At 40.0% G+C, this 27,964-nt stretch overlaps 1 protein-coding gene across 1 annotated transcript; it reads left to right on the top strand.

The window, feature by feature from the left end:
- Window positions 1-159: 159 nt before the first annotated feature.
- On the top strand, window positions 160-27,202 carry RXFP2 (relaxin family peptide receptor 2). Its single transcript, XM_069808801.1, is given in 19 exon segments — window positions 160-5,950; window positions 6,064-6,144; window positions 7,488-7,566; window positions 8,543-8,647; window positions 10,128-10,191; window positions 11,244-11,329; window positions 12,234-12,362; window positions 12,630-12,701; window positions 13,943-14,014; window positions 14,690-14,761; window positions 17,172-17,243; window positions 17,344-17,415; window positions 22,713-22,809; window positions 23,135-23,388; window positions 24,960-25,015; window positions 25,411-25,608; window positions 25,611-25,647; window positions 25,649-25,689; window positions 26,961-27,202. Coding segments are annotated over 19 exon segments (2,043 nt in total). The 5' UTR covers window positions 160-5,736.
- The last annotated feature ends 762 nt before the right edge of the window (window positions 27,203-27,964 follow it).

Genomic DNA, 27,964 nt, shown 5'->3' with positions numbered 1-27,964 from the left:
TAGTTAATAAAAACCATACAATGACTCACCTTTTCATTACACACATCAATATATTGCTTTCATTGTCACAAATTTGATTAGCAGAAACAAATGTTGGAAATAGTTTATTACCAAAGCAACCTTTACCATGCTTCCCATTTCCATGAAATATATCTTTATTTATTTTGAACTGTTAGAAAAAATATAAATTTTCCCCTTACCATTCTTTCAAGTTGCTTTTTTCATATACTCCCCATCAATAGTAGACAATAAGGCTTGAATCAATTTTGCCATAAATTATCTTGGTTTAACAGCAAACTCTTTGTTGCCTTTACCCAAACCAGACTAGTTGAGACTACTCCAGAGAGGGACTGAACCCAAGATGACTGGGTGCTCCAAGGCAGTGCAGCCTCCGTCCTAAACTGGTTCCAGCTCAAAAGCCTTGGATAACCATGGGTACGAGCAAACATTGTGGGAAAGGAGACATGTATCAGAGAGATTTTTCCTGTGTAGATAAGTCCTCACAGCCCTCACATAACTGCATTCCAAGCAGTACAGAAATATGAAGAGAATGACTGATCAGCTCCCATCTTGCCCTCTCCTCTTAAATGTGTCTACAAATAAATGCATGTGTTTGGTATAGCAGCTTCGGGAATGTCATAGGACACAGTTATGTCTGGGAAACCCACATCTGCGGCACATTTCTGGGGAAAACATCTGTAGTGTAAAATGGGTATTGATTACAAGCTGTTTAGGCTTCACTAGGAATGTACTCTACAATTCTGAGACCAGATATGTGAGTCCACCCCAAAAGAGTAGGAAACGTCACTTGATTGTAAATACTGTTGATACCTGAATGGCTGGTTAACCTTCAAAAAGTGCCCTTGGGATTTAGTGTGACTAAACTGATACTTGTATAAAAAGATGGAATTTCAGTGCCCTCTAACGGCTGGCGAGAAAGAGCTCCCTTTTTTTTGCAATTCTTCCCCAGAAAAGCTCTCTCCAACAGGCCACTGTGACACGAAGTCTTCCAGCCAGAAAGAAATCTCACATAATTATCCTCCCATGCCAAGATCTGTGGAAAGTAATTATACAGCATCCTGGGTGTGTTGGAGAAACAAAACTGGCATGCTGCTGAGCGGAAAGAAGGTTATTCAAAGCAGAGCTGTAACTTTGTCATTGGTGCTAGCTAGCCAAACTGCACCTAAAACTTTAGTGACTGAAATTTCAACACTTGAATAAGGCTTATCAGTCTGAATTGATAAGCCCAGGAGGATCTTCTGATGTAGCTGAGAGAACAAGTACCTTTAACAGCAGTTCCAGACTTCTTATATCACAGCCTAGAGATTCTATGCGTGACAAATTTAAGGATAAAATATTTAAATCCAGTCTTTTAAGTCTGTTCTTTTTATGATGAACTGCTGTTCACAGCAGCTTTAGCAGCTCTTCAGTGAGTAACTGCTTCTCAGTGTCAGGAAGGGATTTACAGTCCAGACCTTAATAATACCAATGCAGGCTAGTGATCAGTTGAGTTGTTCAGTTCTGACAATAAAAAAACCCAGCTATTATAAATGTGACAATCAATCATATTTAAGTGTCATACAACTACTGAGCATAAATTATAGTGTGACTCGCTTTTCAACCAGGGAAAAGAATGACCTGGTAAAGGATCCATTCATTTCAAAAAGAGAGTTCAGGGATGTTGTTTTCCTATGGAGTGCTGTAGATGAAGAGTCTGTCACCGTAGTAAATGCAGGAACACTAAAGCAAGCACATTTTAGATTAATGTGGAAAAACTGATGACTAGTGCCACTTTTTTTACATTTTACAAATTTCACAAACAGATGGTATCTAATTTGCATTGTTGCTTTAATCCTGCTCACCCTTCAGGCCATTACATTGATGTTTCATGTGGACAATCTACAGCATTTTCAAAATTTTATGACAACAGTACTTGGAGTTCATCAAACACCTCTTCAACCTGCAGTTTGAATCTATTGGACTGGGTGGTTTTTTTCCAGGGAAAATTTGATATAAACCCAAGCCTTTCTTTTCCCAGCTAAAAAAAACCCCAACAAACAACATACTGGTGGAAAAGAATGGTTATGAAAACTTAGATCTGTGCACAAGTAAATAATTTTGTATATGTTTTAGTGTGTTTCTTCATTGAAACAGGATCCAGAAATTTAAAGATTTCTCTTTCCATTTTCCAAGAATGTTTACTAATTCTAAGTGCTTATGATTCATTTGACTGACTGGGTTGTTTTCTTTCTTTTCATCTCTTCCTTCTTAAGCGATATGTGAACTTAACAAGTACTCCCACCGAGCTCTCAGTCAATAATATTTCAGTGATTTTGAAGTAAAGCAAACTGGCCTGTGTGCTCTCACAGTGACCTGGTGTCCTGGTTTCGGCTGGGGTAGAGTTAATTTTCTTTCTAGTAGCTGATATGTGTTATGGTTTGGATTTAGTATGAGAAGAATGTTGATAACACACTGATGTTTTCAGTTGTTGCTAAGTAGTGTTTAGACTAAGTCAAGGATTTTTCAGCTTCTCCTGCCCAGCCAGCAAGAAGGCTGGAGGGCACAAGAAGTTGGGAGGGGACACAGCCAGGACAGCTGACCCAAACTGGCCAAAGGGACATTCCATACCATGGGACGTCATGCCCAGTATATAAACTGGGGGGAGTTGGTCTGGGGGGCGGATCACTGCTTGGGAACTAACTGGGCATCAGTCAGCGAGTGGTGAGCAATTGCATTGTGCATCACTTGTTTTGTATATTCCAATCCTTTTATTATTATTATTATTGTAATTTTATTATTGTTATTATTACCATTATTAGTTTCTTCCTTTCTGTTCTATTTAACTGTTCTTACCTCAACCCACGAGTTTTACTTTTTTTTTCCTGATTGTCTCTCCATCCCACTGGGTGGGGGGGTGTGAGTGAGCCACTGCGTGGTGCTTAGCTGCTGCCTGGGGTTAAACCATGACACCTGGGAGCAGTAATAATAGGAGCAAAAAATATATTCAGCTATGATCTGAAAAGTGCTTTAATTATGTGTGTTACAACAGCTCCAAGCAGTATTGATTCACTAAACCAGTTTTAACCAGTGCTGAAATCTCTGGGTCTGTCTCATTGCAAAGGACAGCTTTTGCACAACTTGGACATTTGCAGAGAATGTTCCAGTTTTTCTGCTTTAAACAAAGCTGTTCTTATAACCACAGTCACTGAAAGAGGCAACATTCCTTGCTTGCACTACCAAGTTTGCAATCAATTTACAGACTTGTTTCATTAAAGCACATTGAATAATAGTGACATGTTCGAGAACTGTGCACATGTTGCGTGAGCCTAGCTGATCCTCAGTAACACATGATATGGTTTGGTCAACTTTTGCCACTCAGAAATTTATGTTGAGAAATAGGAGAAATGTAGTAGTAAGTAGGGAAGGAGCAACTCCATCACAGGCAGAAATTGGAAGATTGAATTTTATCACATGGTGAATAAAGAATTGCTTTTATGGCATTATTGCTTTGAAACAGAAGCTTCCACTTTTATCTGTATCTATTCATCAGCCGAAGTGCTGTCCATGGGGCAGAAAATCACGAGCTCCTCCTAATACTGCAGACGTTGATGAGAATGGATGTGGATACCCAGCAGATGACACCCCTGTTTGTGTGTCAGCATTACTGGAAAGTGTTTCAGGAACGACTGCAGCCATCAGAGCAGTAAATGCACTACGCTTGGTGAAAGAGCAAATTAAGACAAGTTAACATGAATTTAGAGACTCAAAGAGAAAACTAAAAGAACAAGCCCTTTCTGTTTGGATCACAGCTGGTGTCTTGTCTGCAAGGGCAATTAACTGAATGCCGAGAGCGAAGAGAGATTCAGGATTCATTTTCAGCTCTGCTACCACATATGCATTCTGTTTTAGCTTTGCTTCTCTTGAGAGGTCATGGACACACTCAGTTCTTAAAAGGGACTGTAGGGCCATACTGCACATATACATGTACTTTGAAAAAATGCTTTTTCTGTCCCTGAATGAATAAAGCAAGCTTTTTCCAGCCCAACCTTTGTGCAATATCTGATGCACGAAAAAATGAGTTAGAACTAAAAATACCGGCACTACCAAAAAGACTTTGATGAAAACAGCAAACTATCAGAGTCTAATTGTAACAATATTGAAAATACTGATATACAAAGATCTACAGCTTAACCAGTCTAAACTACCTGCTTTTATCCACATAGTGGATCCCTACAAAAGCCTTCAGAAAAGCTGGTCTAAACCTTTTCATCCATCTTTTAAGTTTTGTAGCAAGAGAATGTTAGGGGTATCTCACTTAAAAGGCAAGGCATATCTTGACAAGATTTCCAAAATTAATTGAGTTTGGATCTCAAGCCTGAGTTTGGAATCAACTATGTATTTCACCTCCTATCATCGTGTCTCAACCTCATTTCTTTGCATCATACAAAAAAGCAGTATTATTAGGACAGTGTTAGACAAGACTAAACCATACTCAGTTTTGAAAGATTACCATTTAGCTGAATTTCTGCTCTTTCCATCCTTGCTGATATAGCCCCTAATTGTCTATCAGCCTCATAAGAATTGGATTACATCACTTTGTTTCTGTCATTCCTCCCTATAATTTTATCCCATATATTTCATTTTAATCTTTTATATAGTCCCATAGGAGTCTCGTGTGTCTACAGTCAGCATGTCTGCCTTTGCAAGGTGGGTGCATAGACATTTCTACCCGTTCAACTAAGATTATAACCAAATTTGCTTTGTCAGATTTGAACTTCACTTTTCAAAGACATTGCTAATGAGTAAAACCAGAATCAGCTCTGTATGATACAAAGAACTTTCCTGGTTTGTTTGGTTTTCTTCTTTGCAGTTCTAGCATTCTTCCATTAGTTTTTCTTGGCCATAAAAGCTCCTGTAAACTTTGTGAAAGCGAAAAAGTGTTTTTCCAAATGGACATATGCTCCATACCTGTAATGAAATAATAGAGCAGATTTCCTGCAAATGTTCTGCAGAAAACCAGTCATTTGCGATATGTGCCAATAGAGGAAATAACAACTATTCTCTTGCTTTGAACATCTTGTTTAAATGAATGATTTACAAGACTATAAATGTAATCGCATTAATGCAAAAAAAAAATCCCAGAAGAAAAGCCATAAATCTGAGATCAACTTTGCAGATTCATAACAAGATTTGACTTGCCAATTGCTCAAAGATTTTACTGTAATTGTGTGCAGTAAGTGTTCTTAGTACTTGTACCTCTCTGATGTGTAAGTGGACATTTCCCCATGGCCCAGCTGCCTTCAGCATCAGAAGTGGCTTTCTCCATGCTCCAGCTGGAAGTCCTCTCTTCACAGGACACTTACATTTCCCCCAGCCAGAAGCACCCAAGTACCACTCCTCTGTCCATCCCTGGCCAGGCTGCAGGGTTCTGCTACTTCATGCTTACACCTTTGAGGAAACAGTCTACCAGGAAAGGTACGTTAATAAGTTTCTTTCTGGCCAGCAATGTGTTCTGCAGATGATAGGAAAGAGAGAAGAAAACCAAACAGAACCTTTAAGCTGTCTCTTCTAAGTTTCAGTGGTGGTAAGCCATTTGTAGCTGACACTAATAAAACAGGCAGAATTAAAATGACATACAATGCACTTTAAAATGAAAAATGAAAATATTCTGTCGCATGCTGTGGTTGTAGTTTTATCAGGCCTTTCTAATTCAAAACTTACTCTACTATAGAGGAAATGTCTTCCCATATTTTCTCAGATTCCTGGCTGATAGAAGACATGTCAGTTGGTGTTGTCTGCCAAAAGGGTTATTTTCCATGCAGAAATCATACGATATGCCTCCCACAGACATTTCATTGTGATAGCATAAATGACTATGAGAATGGTGTGGATGAAGAGAACTGTGCTGAATACTGTAACATCTGTAAGTATACAGAAACAAAATTTGGTTGTGGGATGTGCTCCTCCAGCTAATACACACTGAATCACTAATAGTCGGCAGATGATCCACAAGCCTGACAAGTCTGGGGTTTTCAGTGTAATTGATTATTTTCTTTTCTTCAGTGAATGAGGGAATTACACCATGCTGGTCAGCAAAGAAAACCGACAGCGTGTCTAAAGGCATGCCTCAGGCAGACTCCAATGGTGAGATTCCTGTAGAATCCCTCTTATATTATCCTCTGCTCTGGAGAGTGGGTAATCACTGTGTATCTGTCTGGGGAATCCTTCAAAGTGGGTGCACAAACTCCTGCACCTAAGTAGGAGTACTTATGCTCAGTAAGGCTTTCTACCAGTAGAAGCGAAGAATTCTTATTCTATGATGTTTTCAAGTGTTGTAAGAGTCTTAGATATATACATATGTTGGTACATGTGCATAAGCACATACGCACTTGGTGGTGATCACACTACCATTCCTCTCTGTCTTACTGATCTTCATGCCCACTCTCAATCCAAAAGAACAATGAGGAAGTCAGATCAATGAGACCAATCTCCTTTTTTGGCTAATAAATGATCCCTATTTTGGAGCATGGTTCCCTTTACATCACATTTGACTTCTGTGACTGAAGCATGTCGGGTTGGAAGATAATGTGTCAACTCCGCTGTCATCTCCTGCTTTGTATCCTCCCTCCCCACCTGCCTCCTGGTGAAGTTCTTACATCTCTTTCACTTCCTTTTCTTCTTTCTAGGTATTTCAAATCATCCTTCTGTGCTTCTTTCCTTTTTCATTACCATCACCCCTCAGCTACCACCTCTGGATGTGGTCATTTGTGTTTATGATTTTCCACATGTAATAGATATTCCCACATTCTGCCAATCTATTAAAAAGAAAAAAAAAGTCTAAGCTTCATAAATTTTAACTGATTTTCTCTCAAATCTCATATAACTTGTACAATTGCCTATACATTTAGCTGGTACAGTAATGATCTGTTCTCATCATTTTCCATGGTTTTGCCTGAAAGTTGAGATCACAAAACATATTCATTTACTGAAACTGGTGTCAACATCCTGTTTTTTACTGAGTCACTTTCTGACTTTCAGTCTTGTCCTAGAACAATTTCATTGTCATGTGTAGATTTTCACTGTAAATAATTTGTAACTCTCCATGCTATACCATGTACTGCAGTGTGAGTTCCTCCACTACATGAATCATTCTACTTTAGCATTCAGTTCTTTTCACAAACACATCTTCTAACAGTATTTTGCATCAACATTAGATTTGTCTCTCTAGTTTTCTCTCTCTCTCTCTGCCATGCTTATAGTCTGGTACACTTCTGATATTCAATTTACATGAGATTTCTTAATTTGGGCTTTTAGTTGCTACTCATAATCAGCAGAAAAGACAATACGTTTGAAGAGTTACTATTGGTTCCATCCCATATAAAAGAACACATGTACCCCACAGACAAATTGGCATTAATGTTCTAGTTTTCATTAAAAGCTGATAGACAATTTAAAGTACAGCTGACAAAGGTTAACACCTCTTATAGGAGATAATAGTGGATGGGCAAGTATCTTTGATATGGTTCATGGAAAGCCTAATTATCTGCCTTTATCAGAAGAATCCTAACTTAATCCTAATGCCCTTATTAATATCCTTAAACTATGTTACACTTCTAAGTCTTTTCACTGCATACATATATTTACTATAATTATAGAGATATCTGGAATTTTAGATGTGCTCAGGGAACTGCTTTACTTTCCCAGAGCTTTTTGCATGCATACCAGAGTAGAGCAATGCAATGTGGAACTTACTTATTAGTGCCAGGATGCAGCTTTATAAGGTTGCAGGAAAATGGTAATTACATTTCTAGAAACTTTTGGAAAATCAATATTTGTTTTCATCCCACTCAGGAACAAAAGGAAAAAGAAAGGCTTCTCTGTGAAACATTAAAAAAAAAAAATTAAAATCTTGAAATGTTTTATGTTGATCCCTTCTAAAATATTTCTTCCTGCCTACTGACAAAGGGTCATAAACCCAAAAGGCTCAGGTCAGCCAAAGTGTTACAGCTCTGGGATAGCTCTTCAGATGGACTGCCAAGTTGGGGTACCCAAAAAGCCCTTCCCTTAAATCCCAGAAAGCAAGGACAGTGTCTTGGCAAGCAAGAGGCAAGTTTAGATGCTGTGTTCCTTCTGGTCTGCACTAAAATCAAAGCATCCAATTTCTCAGTGAAGTGTAGTGGCTTAAACAAATCTGCATTCTCCAGTGGAAACTGTTCCATCAGCAGTTTCTCAGATGTTCTCATTTGTATGTATATATAAATATATGCATACATCAAGTACATGTTGTATTTCACTTATGCTTGTTGTAGCTTATGGACAGTAGGATATTAAACTTGATTTATGTTTGACTGACTTACATTTGCTTTCATTACATGTAAAGCACTGCAGTCCTAGGAAGTGCAGCATCCGTGTTATATAGCCTTCCTGACAAGTGAACCTTACTAAGGTAATTTGGGGGTGTTGCATCTAGATGTCCAATCCCTTTCTAAAAAGAGGTCTCAGAATGACACTCCACATTCACTCAAGAATTCCTTTTGCCAGGTCTCCACCAATACCCAGAAGTTTGCAGCTGCATCGAAACAGAACTAGAATGTGCTGCTGTTAATTTAAAGTCTGTTCCACTTGTTTCAAGTAACATAACCCTCCTGTAAGTAGAGTTCCCTTTGCTCTCCAGCATAAAGCTGTTTTACAAACAAAGAGATGCCTAAACACACTTTGTATAGTGCTATACTACCACATATGGGCACTCTGCATTCAGAGACTGCAGAAAAGACCCACTATAGATATTTACTACATGATTTACTGGTATGTAGTGAATGCTGTGAGCATTTTGCTGCAAGGCCCACTTCAGTGTGGAATTCATCTGACAAAATATGTGTCAACACTGTAAACCAGACATCTAATACAGGTCATATGAACTGCACACAGAACATGTTTACTTCTCTCCTCTAAAGAGAGCTTGGGGTGTTAGCTGAGATGTGCGTTTTGCACTGCAGATGTTTACAATTAGGTGAGTTGAATGCTATTTGGGTTCATCATTCCTGCTGCTTAAAGCCTGTCAGCCCCAGGCCACTCACTAAAGATCACTGCTTGTGCAGCCAGCATTGGGTTAATGAGCACCCACCAAATATTGCTGAAGTTACCAAAGCAGGAATTTCAGGATTATTGGTTCTTAATGATGACTGACAGCTCCCTATTTCATTTTGTCAGCTCCAGTCCTACAGGTTGTCAAAATTTATATATGGCTGAATACTTGTTAATGTGAGAAATTCTCAAAGATCTGTCTGGATCACCTAAGGAAAATATTTAAAAGAAGCCAGTCTTAAAACTCGGCAAAGAAGTTTGCTGGCCTTCAGCTAGCTTGTTCAAGCAGTCGAGTACATTTACTTTCCAAACAGACCAAAGGGAGGCCTGTCTTCTCCCAGCTAATCCCGGGAGGGCACTCAAGCTTCAGATCGGGATTTAAACAATCAGGGCAGATGACAAAGAAGCTGAGATTACCCAGGCTTCCCAGGCAAGGTAATGCACCCAACGGACTGCACCCGGTGTAACGTAATGGGATGTGCCCAAAGTCTTTTCCGAGCTCTGACACTATGTCAGCTGCACCCAGATGTAACATCTGATTTTTGAGAGTTGCAACACTGACCAGTTAAGACGCAATTTAAACATCAGTTACCGATCACTTTTAGGTCACTCACACACACAGACCCATTCTCTTCCAGGTGATGTTTTCAGCAAGTGTACAAAGGTGAAGAAAGTGTGAGTAGCTTGACAGTTTATTAAATTATTACATGAGTCCTGGAGTATATAGAATGAACAAAATCAATATACAGTCACCTGTGTGATCACTTTTTTAACAGTATAGCACAGCATTTGCCTTTGAACTTCTTGCTTTGATCATGTTGGTCTTCCCGTGTAGCCAGATCTGCGCAGATGCTGCAGTTTTGCATGCAATACACAGAGCTCTAGTCTTGCTCCCTGCCACAGAAAAATAAGTAAGCAGAAAATAAGTCTGTCTAATAAGAAATGCCACCATTTTGTCATGAAACTGCACCTTACTGTTTCAAAGGTTAAATAAAGCATCTTTTTAACTTTTTCTCTTTGTTTCTTTCTTTTTTGATGCTAAGCTACCATGGAAACCAACTGCAAAATTATGCAAGTAGCTGTACACATGGCAAGCTCTCCTGTGTAGTCAGTCCTCTCACAGACCACTAGTACTTTTTTTTTCAAGCTGGGTGGTGTCTTCCGTATTCTTTATAGTAGGATGGCCTTTTGATTGGAATTTGACTTGGAGAGCTTTCAACACAGCTTCCTCCAAGTTGCTGTAGGAACTAGTCTGACCTTCATTGAGTTATGAAGAAGGAAGGTGTTCATATATATTACATTGTTAGGTAGAATGACTTGTGTCCTTTTAAAATATGGCTGTTGTTAATAACAACAACAAAAAAAATCAATCAGCCCTATACCTCAGATAAATTCTTATAGGATTAAGGCACACAGACAAAGCTAGCATGTATGAAGTCTACATGAGAAAATAGGGACAGGTCCAAGGGTAAGAATTCATACACCAGGCTTAAGATAAATCCTCATGAAACCTCTAAGTACACAGTATTTGAGTTTAGCTCTTGCTTCTGACTGGATGGTGTATGCCTTTTATTTGACAGTTCCTAATGGCGGCTCAAACTGCCTTCCATCCGAAAGCGGTTAGCAGCCTGCAGTAACAACAGTCATGTGAAAGGACTGTATCATTTGAAGAGAGGGCAGAGTGCTAGAACCAATTTTATACAAACAAAATATACATGCTACTAATTTTCAGCTGAGCCACATCAGCAGGTGCAATGTATGTTAGCGTAAGTGTGCCAAGAAGGATGGCTAGTGATGGTTCACATTTAATAAAATTCAAAATAATAGCCTGTAGCCTCGAACAGGATTGGCTTTTCTCCCCAGCCTCCAATGCTTTCTATTTTGTTTCTTATTTTTTATACCCTATGATCTTCTATTCCAAAAGCATAATCAAGAAATGGGACATGACACACCCTGGAGACAGACACATACGAAATAGTCTCAAAGAATTCATTAGAAGGTTCTGTTCTGGTGGAAAATATTGAATCTTACTTCAGTGCTGTTACACCAGGCATTAATTTAGTAGTGTGCTTAAAATGGCAGAAGGGGATAAATACGGGATTATAAAACATTTGCATTTCTAAGAAGTTAATGAATCATGATTATCCTGGCTTTCTTAGCTTACCGGTACTGGATTTCTACAACACGATTGCATTCAGACAATATGAAGGAAAGCATTCTGTGGACTTTGCAAACTTCAGAAATTGTGAGTACATTATTGCCTTATTTTCCCTTTTAAAATAACTGATTGTCTCTTGGGTATCACAGAGCAACCAGCCTTCCACAATACAGGAGATGGCATCTGAACTTCAACCCTTCAAAATCTCATCCAACCACTATTCCGCATTTTCCAGTAGCTCGAGAAAGATGTGAGCACTTCACAAATTTTAACTCCTGCTGTGACTCTGAATGCCCACTGAGGCAAAGACAAATCGCTGAACTTCTTTTTGTATCATTATCCACCCATTAGAAACTTCATTTACTATGTGTACCTGACACTGCCTCATTAGTTGATGTTCGCAAACCATATTGGCCAAATTTTTCAAATGCCAGTATTTACAGCATTATGAGGCACTCCAGTACCCCCACCACTTCCAACAGCTGATACAAGCTCAGTGCCTTCGAAAATCAGGCTAATCTTTCCGGTTCCTTATCAAGTTTTGAATTACAAGCTACAGGTATTGACATTTTGATAGATTAGTGCACATAAATGCAAAGCATTTTTACTAAGTTTGTCTTGGTCTAAAAAGCATACGTATAAGACCTAGGCAAAAGTTGTCCATTGCATCATAGCAAAACATATCCACCCTAGTGCAGTGCAAAACTGTTCACAAAAGCACATTTTTAATGCTTTCCCCAGCATCATTCCAACTATAAAATATTAAAAAGATTAAATCAATTGCTACTGCCCTTGCAGTAAGTCAGCCTTTTATGAGATAGAAACCTTAAAACACTTTCACTTGGCATTTTAAAATCAAATATTTCTTGTCACAGTTCTTTATCTTTCTGGTTGTTCTCATCAATTGACTGAAAGGTTTCTGTTTTCTCTCTTTAAAAGTAGCCTATCAGTTTTTAGGTAGTATTATTTTAGTTTCTGTTTTTGTCAACAGGTATCTCAGTCATAAATGTATCACTAGTTTGAAGTGTGGAGTACTCAGAGATCTACACAAATTGGCTGTGGCTGTGAATGCCCATTTTCTCCCTGTCTGTAAAAGCACCATTCATCTCTGGCAGCGCGTGTGTTTATGGCATTGATCTAAAAAGAAAGGAACAAGGCAGTAAAGCTATGTCTGCCAATGACGTTCTGCACAAAAAAATTGGAATGACTGCTGAAGCTTGCAACTCCTTTTCACACAGATTATGTTCCAATTTCTGGAGATAACGTCTAGGTCTACTTATTTCAGATTTGCAGAGGAAAATCTCCCCCATGATTTGCTCATCGCAGCCATTTTTTCATTGTTTCTTTACAAGGAGTGGTGATGTAGTAAACTATTATTTCTTTCCAGAATTCTAGATTATAAGCCAATGGTGAAAATTTCACAGCAGTTATTTACTGGGCTAAAGTCTTTGGGGTTTTGGTAAGTATTGCTCTTGCACATTTTCATATTGGTGTTGTTCAATATCCAAGTAGCTTTCCTTTCTATCTTTTTGAGTTTCCTCCAAGTTCTTTTCTTTCTTTAAGCCTTTCAAACATCTTCTTCATGAAGGAATCATGCTTGTCAACTCCCCATGCTTACCACACCAGGATCCAAACGTGGATTTCTCATAGGCATCTTCCATGCTAGGACTATCTTTACTATGTTTCTGTTAAACCTAAACCACATTCCTGAAGTTGTAAAACTGTTTAGAATCATATCTCTTGTCTCAGAATGCCTACTGGGACCTCACGATCTAAACTGGAAAACTTTGGATACAACCAGCAGACACCTAGCATCTCCCTTCAGAAAACTGAAACAGTATTTAGGCACTTGGACAATTTCCCATACAGATATCACTGTGTTGCCTATAACAGAAAATTCCATATAAGACAGAGCTTACAGTATGTGGGAGGGAGATGGAAGTCCTATAAGCATTTTCCATCACTCTCATCAAGCAAACCAGCACCTGAAAAGTATAATCTTGGTTTCTTAGAGAAGCTAGCAGCTGCTTTTAATAGTATCCAGGGAAATAAATTATTTGGGTTTGCTAGCAGAAAATTAACTTTTTGCTGCTAGTCCCTTGGCTCAGGGCAAAGAGGATGAAGAATTTTGTGTCTTTAATGATTCATGGACTCAGCTGTTTCAGCCAAGCTGCTGGCAGGCAGCTGCTGGCATCAAAGCGGGCACCAGTAGCCTTTGGACCAGGCTCCCCAGAGTGAGCACTGAAGCAGTGGATGGAGCAGGGGCCGAAATATGTTTCCACCCTTACCAGCTCCCATGGGAAAGAGTTTAAGGAAGGTCATAGCACATGTGGAAAACCTATAGTGACCGTACTGAGGATGTAAATTATTTAATAAACACATTTTTTTCTGAGTCGTTCAAGTTAGCATATTTCTTGGTCATTCAATGAATCCATTGTGTATAAATAAAATACATTAAGAAGCTAGTATCAAAAGTAACTCTTTGTGCTATATTTTGCTACTGGTAACTTAAAAAATCTTTTTTCTTGTGTAGTTCCTGTAAAATCTAAACTTACTTTCAATTTCAAAGCAATGTAACTAAATCTACTCTTGAATTCTTCTCTCAAAAGTTTACATTTGCATATCTTTCTTACACTTGCATATTGTGTTATGAAGTATGATAAAACATCTTGTTTTCTAACCATGTTTTAATTTATGAAGATCAATGATAAACAATTCACTTGAGACTCTTCCCAAGAAGATCTGTACTCAAATGCTTCTTATTAACCGTATGTAAGTAAATTATGCAAAGTTTCATTTGATAAAGAAATACATCTTTTTCTGTGAAGATAAAAATTCATCATTTATTCTGTTAGGCCAAGCCACTTTTAAAGGTGTAACATTCTTAAAAAAGTGTAACCTTGCCAAAGTTGAACCTCGCAGTGTTTCAAATGGCTGTCTAAAAACTACCACGGTCCTCTGCCAACATAAATCTTTAGAGCTGCTTCTTGTTCTCATGACTCTCATGAGTTTAGCAAAATTCTGTCTTTCACTTTAGTTTCTCAGTGAAAATGAAATTGGTTACTGTGAATGCATGTTTATCCTAAGTATAACTTAGAATATATAGATACCTGTTGCAATTAAATGTAAAATCTCCACCTAGTGGTCTCTATTTATTCTGGTACGCACATTACACATAAGAAATACTAATGTATTAGCCTATTATTGCTGAAATGGCCGGTAAGCTGGGCTGTAAATGGAGACAAAATTACAACAAAGACAAGGGTATAATTTGCTTTATTTCATATTTACATTCATATTCAAAACTAGGTAATAAATCTGTGCTAATTTTGTAAGAAATAAATAAAGGAAGGTCAAACAAAAGACGACTAGCCCAGAGCTTAAACTACCTCCTGCAAAACTATTACACAACTCATGAATAAAGACACTTTCCTTATTGTTATTCAGAGATTTTGAAGGCAGTCATATTAAGGCCTTAACTAACACCATCTTCCTGGAATGCGATGCGCTCACAGTATTGTAAGTAAGTAAAAGAAGTATGAAAATAAGGCAACAAAACCCTTTTGACTATGTGTGACTCTCAGTCCTCAGCACAGGATTTGTCTCAATGTATTAAGCCTCATCGGGACAGTTGTGCTATTGTCAAGGAGGTATTCTTTACAATTAAGTGAATTATTGTATGCGCAGTCACATGGCACATTTTGGCAATTGTCGCGATCACTTGTTTCAACAAACAGAATAAGAAACAGGCATGCTGTACTATTTCCACCTTGTGATCAGATCATGAGCACCAGGGTGCTTTTTAAACTCCAGTAACTCCTGGGACTTGCAATCTGATCATGAAGCAGAAATACTATAGTATGCCTGTATCTCAACCTGCAGATATTTTTTTCTTGTTGAATCCACTCATCCTTCAGACTGGGTTTCCCCTTTGCAGGAAACCTGAGCAAAATGTTTTGTTGCTGTTAAAATTGAGTATATTGGTATAAAGTAATAACTCACATTTCTGATTTTTTTGTATTCAGCTGTATGTCCTACAACACACAGGACAAGAAAAGCAGAATCTGAAGGAGGATCATGTTCATGAATAAAAATTCTACAGGTTAAGAAATATAAAATGCTCCTTGGTGTTATAGATGTGGTTTCTTACCAGTGAGGAACAGGAATTCCCCACAGTGGGACTCTATCAATTGCAGCAAGAGCAAAAGCAAAAAAAGCTAAATTTGCACATGTAAAATTTCTGTCTGGGTAGCAAATGCCAGAGCCTTTAATCAAACAAAATTCCATATTTCTCTTTTACTTTGTAATTTACTTGGTTTTAATTAAAACTAAGGAAAGTTTTACTTAACTAACTACTTAGTCTTGCGTAGGTTTCTTTTGCACTGACTACAACACCACACCTCGTTATGGCTTGGAAAAATTAACCAGGGTCCCGTGTAACTTCTAACACAACTAGGAAAATAAAAAGCCAAGTAGTCATACTGAAACATTAAATTAGCATTCCGTACTAAATTGAATCATTAAGTACTTATTCTAATATATATTTTGCTTTACATGTCTCTTCATGGAAATCAATACACTTGCTGCCTGCAAGCGCCTTTCCCTCATTAAAAGATTTGGGGGAATTGTGAGCTTTCTAAAATCTATTTTTAAATTACAAAGCGCGAGCTATTACATGCCTGTAATCTGCGAGTGTACCGCACTTTTCCTGCCAAAGGTGAAGGAGGAGTCCATGCAGAACCACAGGCAGAAGGACAGAAAGGAACGCCGGCAAGAGGGAGCTGCGGGTAGCGCTTCGGGCAGCGTCACAGGGATGGGGGGAAACTTATTCCAAGACTTTCCAGGTTTTACAGAAGACGTAGTTGTATGGGCTGAAAAACAAGTCCCAGTGACCGTCAGGCTCCCTCCTTTCTGGGCATACCAGTGCCCAGCCTCACCCGGCTCCTCTGCAGCCAATATTACATTTTTCAGCTGCCTCGGCTCACAGACGGAGGGTACCTATAGTCCCTGTACAGTCTATACGAAGGTAGCTAGGGCAGCATCTCTGTGCTTTAGAGGAGACCCAGCCTCTCCCAGTAGCTGTCTGGGGAACTTAGGCACCTACTTTAAGATCCGAGACTGCCACTTCCCCTGGGGATAAGCGTGTATGCATTAAGCTCATCTGCATATAGTCACGCTGCATCTGCGTTTTGGTTGCCTCATGATCCGGCACGACATGTTTAGGCAGAAACACAAAACAGCCGCAGAAGGTGTAGAAGCAGGAAAGAGAAGGGAAAGCTCGAAGGAGAAGAGGAGCTGTCAGTGATGGGAGTGACGGGAGTGATTGGAAGAGGCTGCTACTGGCTGTGGAAGGAGAGTAGCAACTGGGGTTCTTTGTTAAGGACGCCGATTCACTGGCATGGTGAAAACTCATTCACTAATACTGATCTTCAGTGTTGAATTTACTGTGGGATTTTTTTTTAACTTTCTTTTCTTTGTTTTTGCATGTTCTACCTATATGAAATGTGAAAGCTTCACATCTATGTAATTAGGCTTTGATTCATCTCACCTCTCAGCAACTATTAAGTTCATAAATTATAGAGAGACCCTCCGGCAACCAGGTTCCCAAATTAGATACCTCAGCTGAATTAGTTATGATGAATCACAGCTAAAACGATCCATGTTTAGCAATCACCAAACATCAGTGCCTGTACCGACTGGCTTCAAAGTGACTTATGGATAAAATCAGAGCAAGGGAGTATTGGATGAACTGAAGTAATGATAAAAGTTAATTTTGCTGCTATTAAAATTTTAAGTAAGATAGCACGCCTCCTCACCTATAAAAAGGAGAAAATCTGAGTCTTAGAGTTCTTAAAGTTTGTGTAGTGAAAGGGGGGGGTGCAATACTAAGGATTAATCCGATTGCTTTTGTTCTCTGTATTTCTCGAAGGGATCTGTCCAGTAACATGATTACAGAATTACCACGTTATCTTTTTAAAGATATGACGTATTTACAAAAGCTGTAAGTTATAACTAAGAATTCCCAACTGAATTTAAAAATGTACTAGTTTAGCTTGTCTTTTTCCTGAAATAAAATAAGAAACAGTTTTTCTTTCTTTTAGGAACCTGTCTTTCAATCCACTTTCTCACCTCTCTGAGGATCACATGGAAAGTCTTCAGCAGCTTCAGTCATTGTAAGTAAAACATGAAACATTTTACTAACATAGCGCACTAAATAATATCTTTTCTTTCCAGGAGAAATATTAATCAATTACAAAAGGCGTGTTAAGTATTGATTGCCATTCCGTAAGATGCTGAATGTACTTCTGATTTCTATTCCTTCAACACCCTAAGGTAGCAGGCCAAAATACGCATATTACAGCCATACAGTTTGCTCAGTTTTACTGCTATTCACAGATGATAAGCCTAGGAGCAATCAAAACACATACCTTAAGAACAAATTACACAACAAGTACAGCTAGGGCACCTGGGCAGATAAGGACATAAATAAATGGTAACAAGTATTTTAGAATTTCTATAAACTCTTCTCTGGGGTGGTTTATAAAATACTCACCTCACACGGCTGAGGATTCAGCCACTTTTTTTTTTTTAATTCAGTATTTCACACAAAGCTTGAATCCAGAAGTTTTCTTATTTGTTCTTTAATTTGCAAAGATTCACCCTCATCTAAAAGTACATCTTATAATTTCATTGGATTCAAGGTCAAAAAGCAAGACTACAACATCTTTTTAAAAATTGCCACTCTATGCCACATGGCCTTTTCTTTAAAAGCTGTCCAAAAGAAGAAGTAAATATTATTTTTAAATTCACGCTATTTTTTGTTAAGCAAAAGGAAGACATCCCGAATTGATCTGATTGATCTGAACAGCTTTCCTGCAACTCATTGATATTTCTCTCCTGTGCTACACAATGAAGTCAACACACAGGGTAATATTCAGTTCCTTTTTATAGACCCCCCTAAGTGTCCAAGGATAACCAGGTGATCAATGTGTCTTAAGTCATTACAGTAAGGGCAGAATTTAGGCCATGGGTTCAGTTGCCCACAGGTCAGATGTCTAACGCTATTTGACATCCCTGCAGCATCTCCACTCCAGAAATCCTTTGGTCTCTCGCAGGTCCTGCGTCACGTCTGCCTGCTCACAAGGATGTCTTGGATACCACGGGACATATAACACTAGATGGAGTATTAGGCTGGTGAGCCATTCAGCAAACCAAAAGCTAGCCTAGGTTGAGATAAGCCTTTCTCCAGATCCCAGTGACCGTGTTCACCACTGGCTTATTCAGCTGCCCACGTACAGGAGCCTGGTGCCGTTGGAGATGCCCTGAGGTATCTACCCCACCTGGCCGTCACCTGCTAATCCCTAAGGCTGCAGGTCTCGTGTCTTATCAGACAGCTCTACATGGGCATCGAAAACGGGTGTCTCCAGGGCACCTCAGATGGTTTTTGATGGATAACTGTGTCAATCATACAGCAGCTGTGCCAGAAGAACTTCTTTTTAGATTCTTTTTGAAGTTCCATTACAGCTCTTTGTTTCATTCTTATTCACAGAACTAAATGCAGCGAGTATCAATATTCTAGTCCATAAGCCACCATAGGAACAAGACAGTAATCATAAGACAGGACATTGTTTTGAAATATGGATGGAGACGTGCTCTGCTGCTATATAAACCTTGACCAGCGAGGGAAGGTGTACTATTTTAATCTGAGAGCCGTGATAGATATGGTACTGCCAATGTAATAGTACCACCTGCTTGTCAGAATGGTTGTCTGATCTATGTTTCCAACTGAGAACATGCAATACAGGACAAAGAATGTAAGACAGACATAATGTCACGCACACCCCTGCTGCCCCCCCCTGAAATCTAACTGGGCTAGAATTAACCAGAACAAAGTGATTTCAGCAATCATTCATTTTTCCAGAAGCCTTGCTGACAGGATGACAGGTGTTTTATTTCATGGGATAGACAGTATATAATACGAAAAAGAGGTTTTAAAGTTTAAAATCTCGGGGGAAAAAAATGCTTCTTGGCTGGGGCCAGGACAAGAGCCAAACCAAATCCTGAAATAAAATTTGAAATCCTTGTCAAAAAGAATCTCCCCTGTGTCCTCCTAGAAGTGAAACAGACAATACAGCTGGGAAGAGCTGAGGCAGGAACATCTACTAGGTTATTTGGAAATACAGGAATCCCTGATCCCAGATCAGGTATCAAAGGCATGTCTGCCCTAGGACCAAAGCTCCGGAGTTTGGGATTTAACCTTTTCCTATAATGGACATGAGCACTCTCATAGTCTTATTCATAGAATCACAGAATGGTTTGGGTTGGAAGGGACCTTTAAAGGTCATCTGGTCCACCCCCCCTGCAGTGAGCAGGGACATCTTCAACTAGATCAGGTTGCTCAGAGCCCCGTCCAGCCTGACCTTCAATGTTTCCAGGGATGGGACGTCCACAACCTCTCTGGGCAGCCACAGCGATAACACTCTTTGTGTTGGTCGTAAGGCCTGGGTAGTTCCTGCACGCACACTCACATCTGGCAGAGGTTCCCTGCAGTTCTGCTTCTGGTACTCTTCACAAATGCAGAAGTCATTACTCACCTCTTCCATCGGGGCTTTCAAATTCAGGCTTTCCTTTCCATCTTACCAGATTAATATGTTCTTCCTAAACCATATTTGGAATCCTTGGGATCAGCTATTTTTCTCCTTTCATCGAAGTATTTCAAAGGGATACAACAACCCAAGTGCCTTTTATCTAAGCAGAACACCTGACTTGGTAGTTTTGCTATTTTTCTTTTTGGTTCAGTTGTGATGATTCCCTTTTCTAACACGTGATCAAAACATATCTTTTGTACGCTGCCTTGCCATTGCTATGAACCAGTTTCAGGTTACGCCAGCACATCATATGAATAGAATGGGTTTTGGTTTTCATGTTATTAGCGCATCATTGACAAGATTTCAGTTCCTGTCACTCTGCCAATATTTCACCCGCCTTTCCCTAAAATATCATCTATGCGGGGATTGTATCAAATCCCTTGAAATGCTATTGCCCAACAGGTAAAGTAAAAATGCTACACTGCAGTCCAAGTACGGCAGCACCTGCACTGAGCATCTACTGCAACGGACTCACTCAATACCGCATGTTTCTTTCAGCATTTTTGCCTCTGTGAAGTGGCTACAGTTGGCTTGGATTATGCTAGGAGTTTCTTCTCCTGTTTGGATCACAGCTAATCAAATAACCTATTCCCGTGGCTTCTTTTCTTTTTCCATTATAGCCAAATGTGCAAAATAATGAAGTTCTTTCACTGTTTCTGGCCCTATTGGGTTTGCTAATCTTCCAGCACATGCACTCCTGACACTGAATTTGTAGACTGAAGGTCTGTTGGGATACAGCAGAATGAAGCTCTGCTTTCAGACACTTCAGAAAATGCTTACTGAATATATTCAGTACACAAAGTGTCCTTTCATGGCTCTACCACCATTAGGATTTTTATCAAGTTGGATGCTTTTAAGGCTCTCAGTGCCAGTACTGGTTTTACTTGCATGCATGTAATATTACCCAAACCTTTTCCTTTTACTGATATTTGATATCACATTTCCCTGATGTATGGAGTGTATGTCCTGCCCAGCCAGCAAGCCCCATTGAATCATGCCATGTCACAGACAGGGGAAGGGCTATATTTCTCCATTATTTTGTTTCCAGGGTTCATTTTAATTGTTGTTGGCATTTCCTCAAGATCTGTTTGGACAGTCACATACACCCATCGGTGTCTTGTTCTTGTTTGTATTACAGCAGAACAGAAGTCAAAATTTTGTATAACGTTTCTGCTTACAGGTGTCCCCGGTTGCCTGCCTCATACCTCTCTGCCCTGTGCTTTCTTCTTGGCGCATGACGTGAGCAAAGCAGGTTGCCCCATGGCACTCCATATGAACATTTTTCAACGCTTGGCACCTCTCTTGCCCCGTGTAGGGCATTCTACATCTGCTGCAAGCATTCCGCATCTGCCCTTGACTATACCGTTCTCCTTCAGTTCTGCGCTCCTCTGTCACTCTTGAGGTGGGAGGAGGAACCTACCTGTACCCTAAACATCCACCTGTCTCATCACGTGCACGTCATGACTGGTCCTAGTAGGTGTCTTTAGTCCCTAGGCTCCATTTATGCTAGAAAATGTAATGTAATTGTCTGGCCTAACTAGCTCACAAAGGACAAAACAACGAAGCAGTAAGGATAGCTGCTTATGTCCGTGCCTTGGCCCTCTTCATTTTACCAATGTGGATATAACCTGAATGTTTTATGTGGTTTGGTAGCCCAATTTCTGCAAAAATAGATGAAATGTTTCACTATTTTAAACAGAGAAAGGAAACACGCTCCTTATTTTGTTCCCTCATTTCTACATCATATCAAATAATTTCTTTTTCTGCCCTTCATACTTCTTTTTCTGGCTGAAGCGGAATAAATAAAACTGCTTACTTGGGAGTTACTGTAGCCTTAAGCTTAGCAGGCAGAAGTAGAATACCTCATTCATGTGCACCACAATTGGGAAGCGAGTAAAGAAACAGAAAAGTGGCTATATTTTGGACATGAATAAAAGCCATATATGTTCATAGAGAAGATAGAACATACGCTGTATAGACATCTTAATTCGCTGTCATAAAGCACACCTTTTTCCTTCACAGTATGTCACAGCTACATGCCAGTAACACCAGTTGCCTCTCAACTACAATCCCTGAGCTGAGGCAAAAGGCTTTAGGAGTGTCACACTTTCACGCTTAATGCCAGCCAGCATATATACTCAAATGCCTCTTGCCTCTCTAATTAATTAAAATGTCATTCTTGATAAGAAATCTTCAGGCTTATTTTTTCCTTCTGATTTTGGTCTTTCAGTCTAGAATCACTCCCAAATATTTATATTTGCTTATTCCATGCCATGAATGTAAGCATCTTTGTCAACTGTGCACGTTCTTTCTGACTTTATTTCTAAAAAGCTCATATTATCCTCTTTCCTCTACTCTTCATTGCTTCTTGAAAAATAAAACTCAAATCAGCTACTGTCCACTTACCAGCAGATGGTGGATACAATCAATAGGACCACATCCACATGCAAAATTTGATATATCATTGTTCATACATTTTGCAGCTATAATTATATCACATCAGAATTTTATTTGCAGATCTATCCTTTGGTTTGTTTTTTTTTATATACCAGAACATATTTTTAAATCTTGTAGAAGTCAATGGCTTGTAAAGATACATTTCCAAACAACCCTGCTCTTGCAGGCCTTACTGTATTAGAGCCTTTATGTCCTGTCCCACAAGCCTTCTTTATGAGACCACTGCCACTGAAGCAGAGAACTATTTATTTGAATAATGGTCAAGGACTTGAAACATTTAAGCTGTGATAACGTTCGTTACCAAATTTAAGTCATTCCACAGGCATTCCACAATCTGTTAAGGCACGCAAAATCCTTCTGCCAAGGACAGTAAAAGATCTGCTTTTGAAGCAGCTTAGCGTGAAGAACATCCACCTGCACACTGACAACAAACTAAGAGTAGCAAAGCAAAGTCCTTACAAGGTTTGTGAAAACAAAAAACACACCAGCTCTGACCATTCCTCTCAAGTCGTACATGAACAAAGGGCAATGTCTTAATTGCATATTACAGGGATCTGAAGGAAATCACAGCTGACTGTGGCCACTACCACCAGCATTGCTATTGGGGACCAAAAGAACATGAGCTGCTACCAACCCCCTAAGTAAATCCTCCCTTGATTTAATACCTCTCACAACGTGCCCCTCACATGCACTAGGAATTATTTTGCTAAGATTTCTTCTCTTCCAGCTCCTTGCACCTAATTGCATAACTAGTACATAACTATGACATTGGCTTGTGTTTAACCAGCAGCCTTACATGTTCATTGCTTTACTTTCAGCTACTTCAAAAAGCTTCACTTATTGCTTCCATGCACTCCACCTGCAAATATGCACATCATTAACAGTTGGGATTTCATCATTTGAAGATCTCTTAGCTTACAAAGTTCTGAGAGTATTTGTATGGGTCATAGCTTGTGTTGCATGTTTTGGAAATCTTGTCATCAGAATGAGATCATTTATCAAAGCAGAAAATGAGACACGCACCATGTCTATCAAAATTTTGTAAGTATGTATTAAAGGTATTAATAATGCATTGATTTGATTAGTATATTAATAAAATTAATGTATTAATATAGTATTGTATGCTATATTATGACATTATATTATATATAATACATAACATCATGTATGTTCCGAAAATCTCAGTTTGCATTCTAGACACACACTAGTTTCAAAACGCTCAAAAATATTATGCATTATCTATTTTTGCACTATTTTCTGATATTCTAAATGAAACTGAGTGTCAAAAAATAACCAAGGTCCTTCAATTCCTTGACTTTAGGTAGTCAAGATGTGTAGAAAGAACCTATGAAACTTAAACATTTTACGTTATTATTTACTACTATTCATTCTGCATTAAAGAGTATGGACAATCTAGCTAGTGTTGGACTACTTGCTGTCTGGATTTATTCTGTGATGTGTCAACTCATCATCATCTGAACTGGTCAGGCAGTTGGACTAGATGATTGTTGTAGGTCCCTTCCAGCTGAAATATTCTGTGCTTTCTATTCGATTCCATTCAATTCTCCTTTTTTTGGCACAGGAAGTAATAAGTGCTTGTGTTATTTTTGAATTGTATATTTCAAAATGTGAGTACTTCCAAATGATTGCAGTAGGCCAAATCCTACTGCCTTGCAAGCTTAAAACCAAATCTTAAAGTACCTTCCCCCCACCCCACCCTCCTTCCTGGCTCAACTCCACTCCCAATTTTCCCTACCTCCTCCTCGCAGCAGCGCAGGGGGACAGGGAATGGGGGTTGGGGTCAGTTCATCACACGTTGTCTCTGCCGCTCCTTCCTCCTCAGGGGGAGGACTTCTCACTCGTCCTCTGCTCCAGCGTGGGGTCCCTCCCGCAGGAGACAGTTCTCCACGAACTTCTCCAACGTGGGTCCTTCCCACAGGCTGCAGTTCTTCACGAACTGCTCCAGCGTGGGTCCCTTCCATGAGCTGCAGTCCTTCAGGCACAGACTGCTCCAGCATGGGCTTTCCCATGGGGTCACAGCCTCCTTCGGGCAACCCCCTGCTCCGGCGTGGGGTCCTCCCCGGGCTGCAGGTGGAGATCTGCTCCACCATGGACCTCCCTGGGCTGCAGGGGGACAGCCTGCCTCATCGTGGTCTTCCCCACGGGCTGCAGGGGAATCTCTGCTCCGGCGCCTGGAGCATCTCCTCCCCTCCTTCTGCACTGACCTGGGGGTCTGCGGGGTTGGTTCTCTCACATCTTCTCAATCCTCTCCTTGGCTACTGTTCTGCAGCAGGTTTTTCCCCTTCTTAAATCTGTTCTCCCAGAGGCACTACCACCATCACTGATGGGCTCGGCCTCAGCCAGCGGTGGGTCTGTTTTGGAGCCGGCTGGCATTGGCTCTGTCGGACATGGGGGAAGCTTCCAGCAGCTTCTCACGGAAGCCACCCCTGTAGCCCCCCCCCCACCAAAACCTTGCCATGCAAACCCAACGCACAGGTGCTGGGATCTTGACATAAATGGCTCCTTCAAGGGCTCTCAGCTACTTATCGGAGTACTCCAGTCCACTGAGTTGCCACTTGATGAACTGTTAAAAACCTTGCTCTGCAACACAGCGCAGTGCGATTAAAATCCAAGTTGCACAGCTTGCTCTGCACATGTTCTTCCATCAGTAATTTGGAATGAATATTTATACAGACCCGAGGAAGCCAGTCTAAAATGAACATACGCCTCAGAGCAGTTTGTCACTTTGCTGGGGAATATGTCGTTCTTTCCGTACTATGTGAGAGTCCTGCAGGTGGTTTCTGCTTGAGATTTACTGCAGCATTTCTAGTCAGGAGACCAGATCTCTGTGGAATCACGAGCCCACCCGTACTGTGCATTAACTGTGTTTCTATAGTAACTTCTTACAACTTATTCGCATCTCGCTGTGTAACAGATGGGAACACGTGATATGTGAGCAGGCTGCATGACACTAGACAATATTGAGGAGCTGCTTATAACATAAAATTGGTATCTACGTACTACAGATACATTAATGTAAAAATTATAACAAAATAATGGAAGAGAATGAAACACGAGAAGTGGTCGAGAGAAAGGGAAGAGAAGAAAGACCATTTCAATGCTATTTGTTTGAATCTTGTTTCTCCCACATCATCGTGTTCTCGTAGGTCAGCATGTTTTGGTCCGTTCAGAAAACTGCCCTTCGGACATCAGAGGTAGGGAGTCACACATGCAGGGATGTTGCTGTTGCCAATCGTTTTTTTTAATAGTATTCACTGATGCCATCTGCTGGATTCCTGTCTGTCATTGAAATCCTGTCCTTATTCCAGGTGGAAATTCCAGGTAATGCTGTGTGCATGTGATTTCTTTTGTTAAAGATTCCATTTAAACCAAACCAAGTCTGCCAGAGGAATTCTAGTTAACCCTTGGTGAAGAGTAAGTATTGCCCAAAACATTTGACTTCTTCTGCATTCAGAAACTGAGCTTTAAAATACATACATACAATCTTCAATCCGTGTATGTAGGCGAGAACCAGGACAGGCTACCCAGCGAAGAGGCTCTCCTCTGCTACAGCTGCAAAATCCCACCGTAATATGTGCAACTCCACTCGTCTGATCATCGGGAAACTGAAAACGCAACAGGAGGGTCTTTAAGCAACCCAGACACCACATTTATAAGTGCAGGCAATGACTTCCAGGGGGTCCTGAGGAGGCCACGGGCCATCCCCGCACTCTCCACCGCCAGCCCGCGGAGGAGCTGTACAACGTCACGGTTCTCCCTCACCGCACCGGCTGTACGCAGCCCTGCGAACCTTGCAGCCGCTGACAGATAACAGTAATAAAGGCATCCTGCTTTCCCATTATAATTCTAGAAAATTGATACCTCGTGGTTGTAGAAAATTGGGTAAATAATTCTCCGTAATATGAAAGGCATTAAAGAAATGTAGTAAATTGTCAATGGCTTTATCATAAAACCTATTTAGCCTCATTGGGAGCACTGAATTCCATTTGGAGCAAAGTGATTACATGTCGATTGCTGAAAATAAAACGTGGCCATCACGAGGATGTTCAGAAGATGTACGACTGTGGCTGGCATGGGCTTCGTGATGGTGAGGCTCTATACACAGCGCAGCTCATGGCCCTCTGAGCAAGTCACTTCGTGCCTCTGTACTCCAGGTTCCCCTCTGTAAAATAATAACAATGATAGGTTTTGTAGGGCATTTTGAAACTTACTGATGAAAACTGCCATGTGAAAAATAGGTATGGGATTTGGATTTATATTAAATACTATGCTAAAGAGAGATGGACTTCAGCTTATGTTCAGTGCTTTTATTAAATTCCAGTAGATAAAGACACTCTCTGGTGAAAAGCTCTTTTTTTCTCCCTTTTCATGAAAACCCATGGTGAACTCAATGAAAACCACAATGAGCCATGTTGAATTTAAACCCCTTTCTTGTAAAAATAATACTAATGTAATGTTTTGCAAAAAAATGATACAAAGTGATGTGACATAAAGTAAAATAAAGGCCACAAAGTAAAAATTATATAAAGACACGTTTGCTTCTTTAGCATTCCTACAACAAAGCATATGAAGTATCTTTCCTTTTCTCCTAGACACTGTCCCTTCTTGCATAGTGGTATTTGTTCTGCCAATACACAGTGCCTTGAACTCCACTCTCTATACACTCACAACTAGTTTCTTTAAGGAGAAGTTGAAGCAGTCACTGGACAGTCATTGAAGGAGGGCAATTTTCAGAAATGATGAAGAAACTTTGGCCCCTTCAGTCGTGCAGACAGACCATCCCCTCACCCATAGCTCTTCGTTTATGCTTGGATTTTCAAAAAATAACTCCTGAGGACAGTGCTAACTTTTATTTACCAATCCACAGCGGTTGTTTCTCAGCAAGATAACAGAAACAGGACCTAACTGCCTTACAGCTGCATTAATCTCTGCGATTTGTATGTAGACTCCTTTTGGCCACTACCACCTCTGTATTCGTCTTCCTGGAAAATAAAATCACAACTGTTGCATTCATCAGGGGAGATTTGTATTGCAGATTGAAAGACAGGCAGACTGCGCACTGGGTCTAAAACCAGCAACACTTTTCTACTATTCATCCCCCTTCCCCAGAGAGTCAGTGTATGTGTGCTTGCTAGCTATAGTCTTCATGTAATATACATAGATTAAAGGAAAGGACCTTTGTCTCATTTGGTCTGTACTACCAATTTCAGGATATATCCTTGTGGAGAGGTGTTTCTCCCAGGGTTGGAAGTCCTAGGTGGGAGAAGGCCAGAACATTCTATGCAACGTGTAAATCTATATAAATCTTGTAAGATTTAAGTAATATGTGAACTCTGCGGAGTGGTGAATGTCTCTTTGTGCACATAAAGACACTACTCAGAACTGCAAGACCCAAGCAGTGTTATTACAATATTTTTAAGGTACTAAAAGTCAAGTGAAACTTCCTGTGTAAGCAACACAGCCCAGACTGAAATAAAAATTAAATAATGAAGCTCTCAGAACGACCCTTGAAAGCAGTCAATTCAGTTTTCATTGCATCAGGTTTTATGAAGCATAGGCATCTGGGCAGCATGGGTAAGCACATGCTTGGGGCGGC

This window comes from Haliaeetus albicilla, chromosome 20 (assembly GCF_947461875.1).
Source record: "Haliaeetus albicilla chromosome 20, bHalAlb1.1, whole genome shotgun sequence".
Lineage (NCBI taxonomy): Eukaryota > Metazoa > Chordata > Aves > Accipitriformes > Accipitridae > Haliaeetus > Haliaeetus albicilla.
The sequence above is the reverse complement of the archived record's forward strand: the minus strand, read 5'-3'. Positions and strand labels throughout refer to the sequence as shown.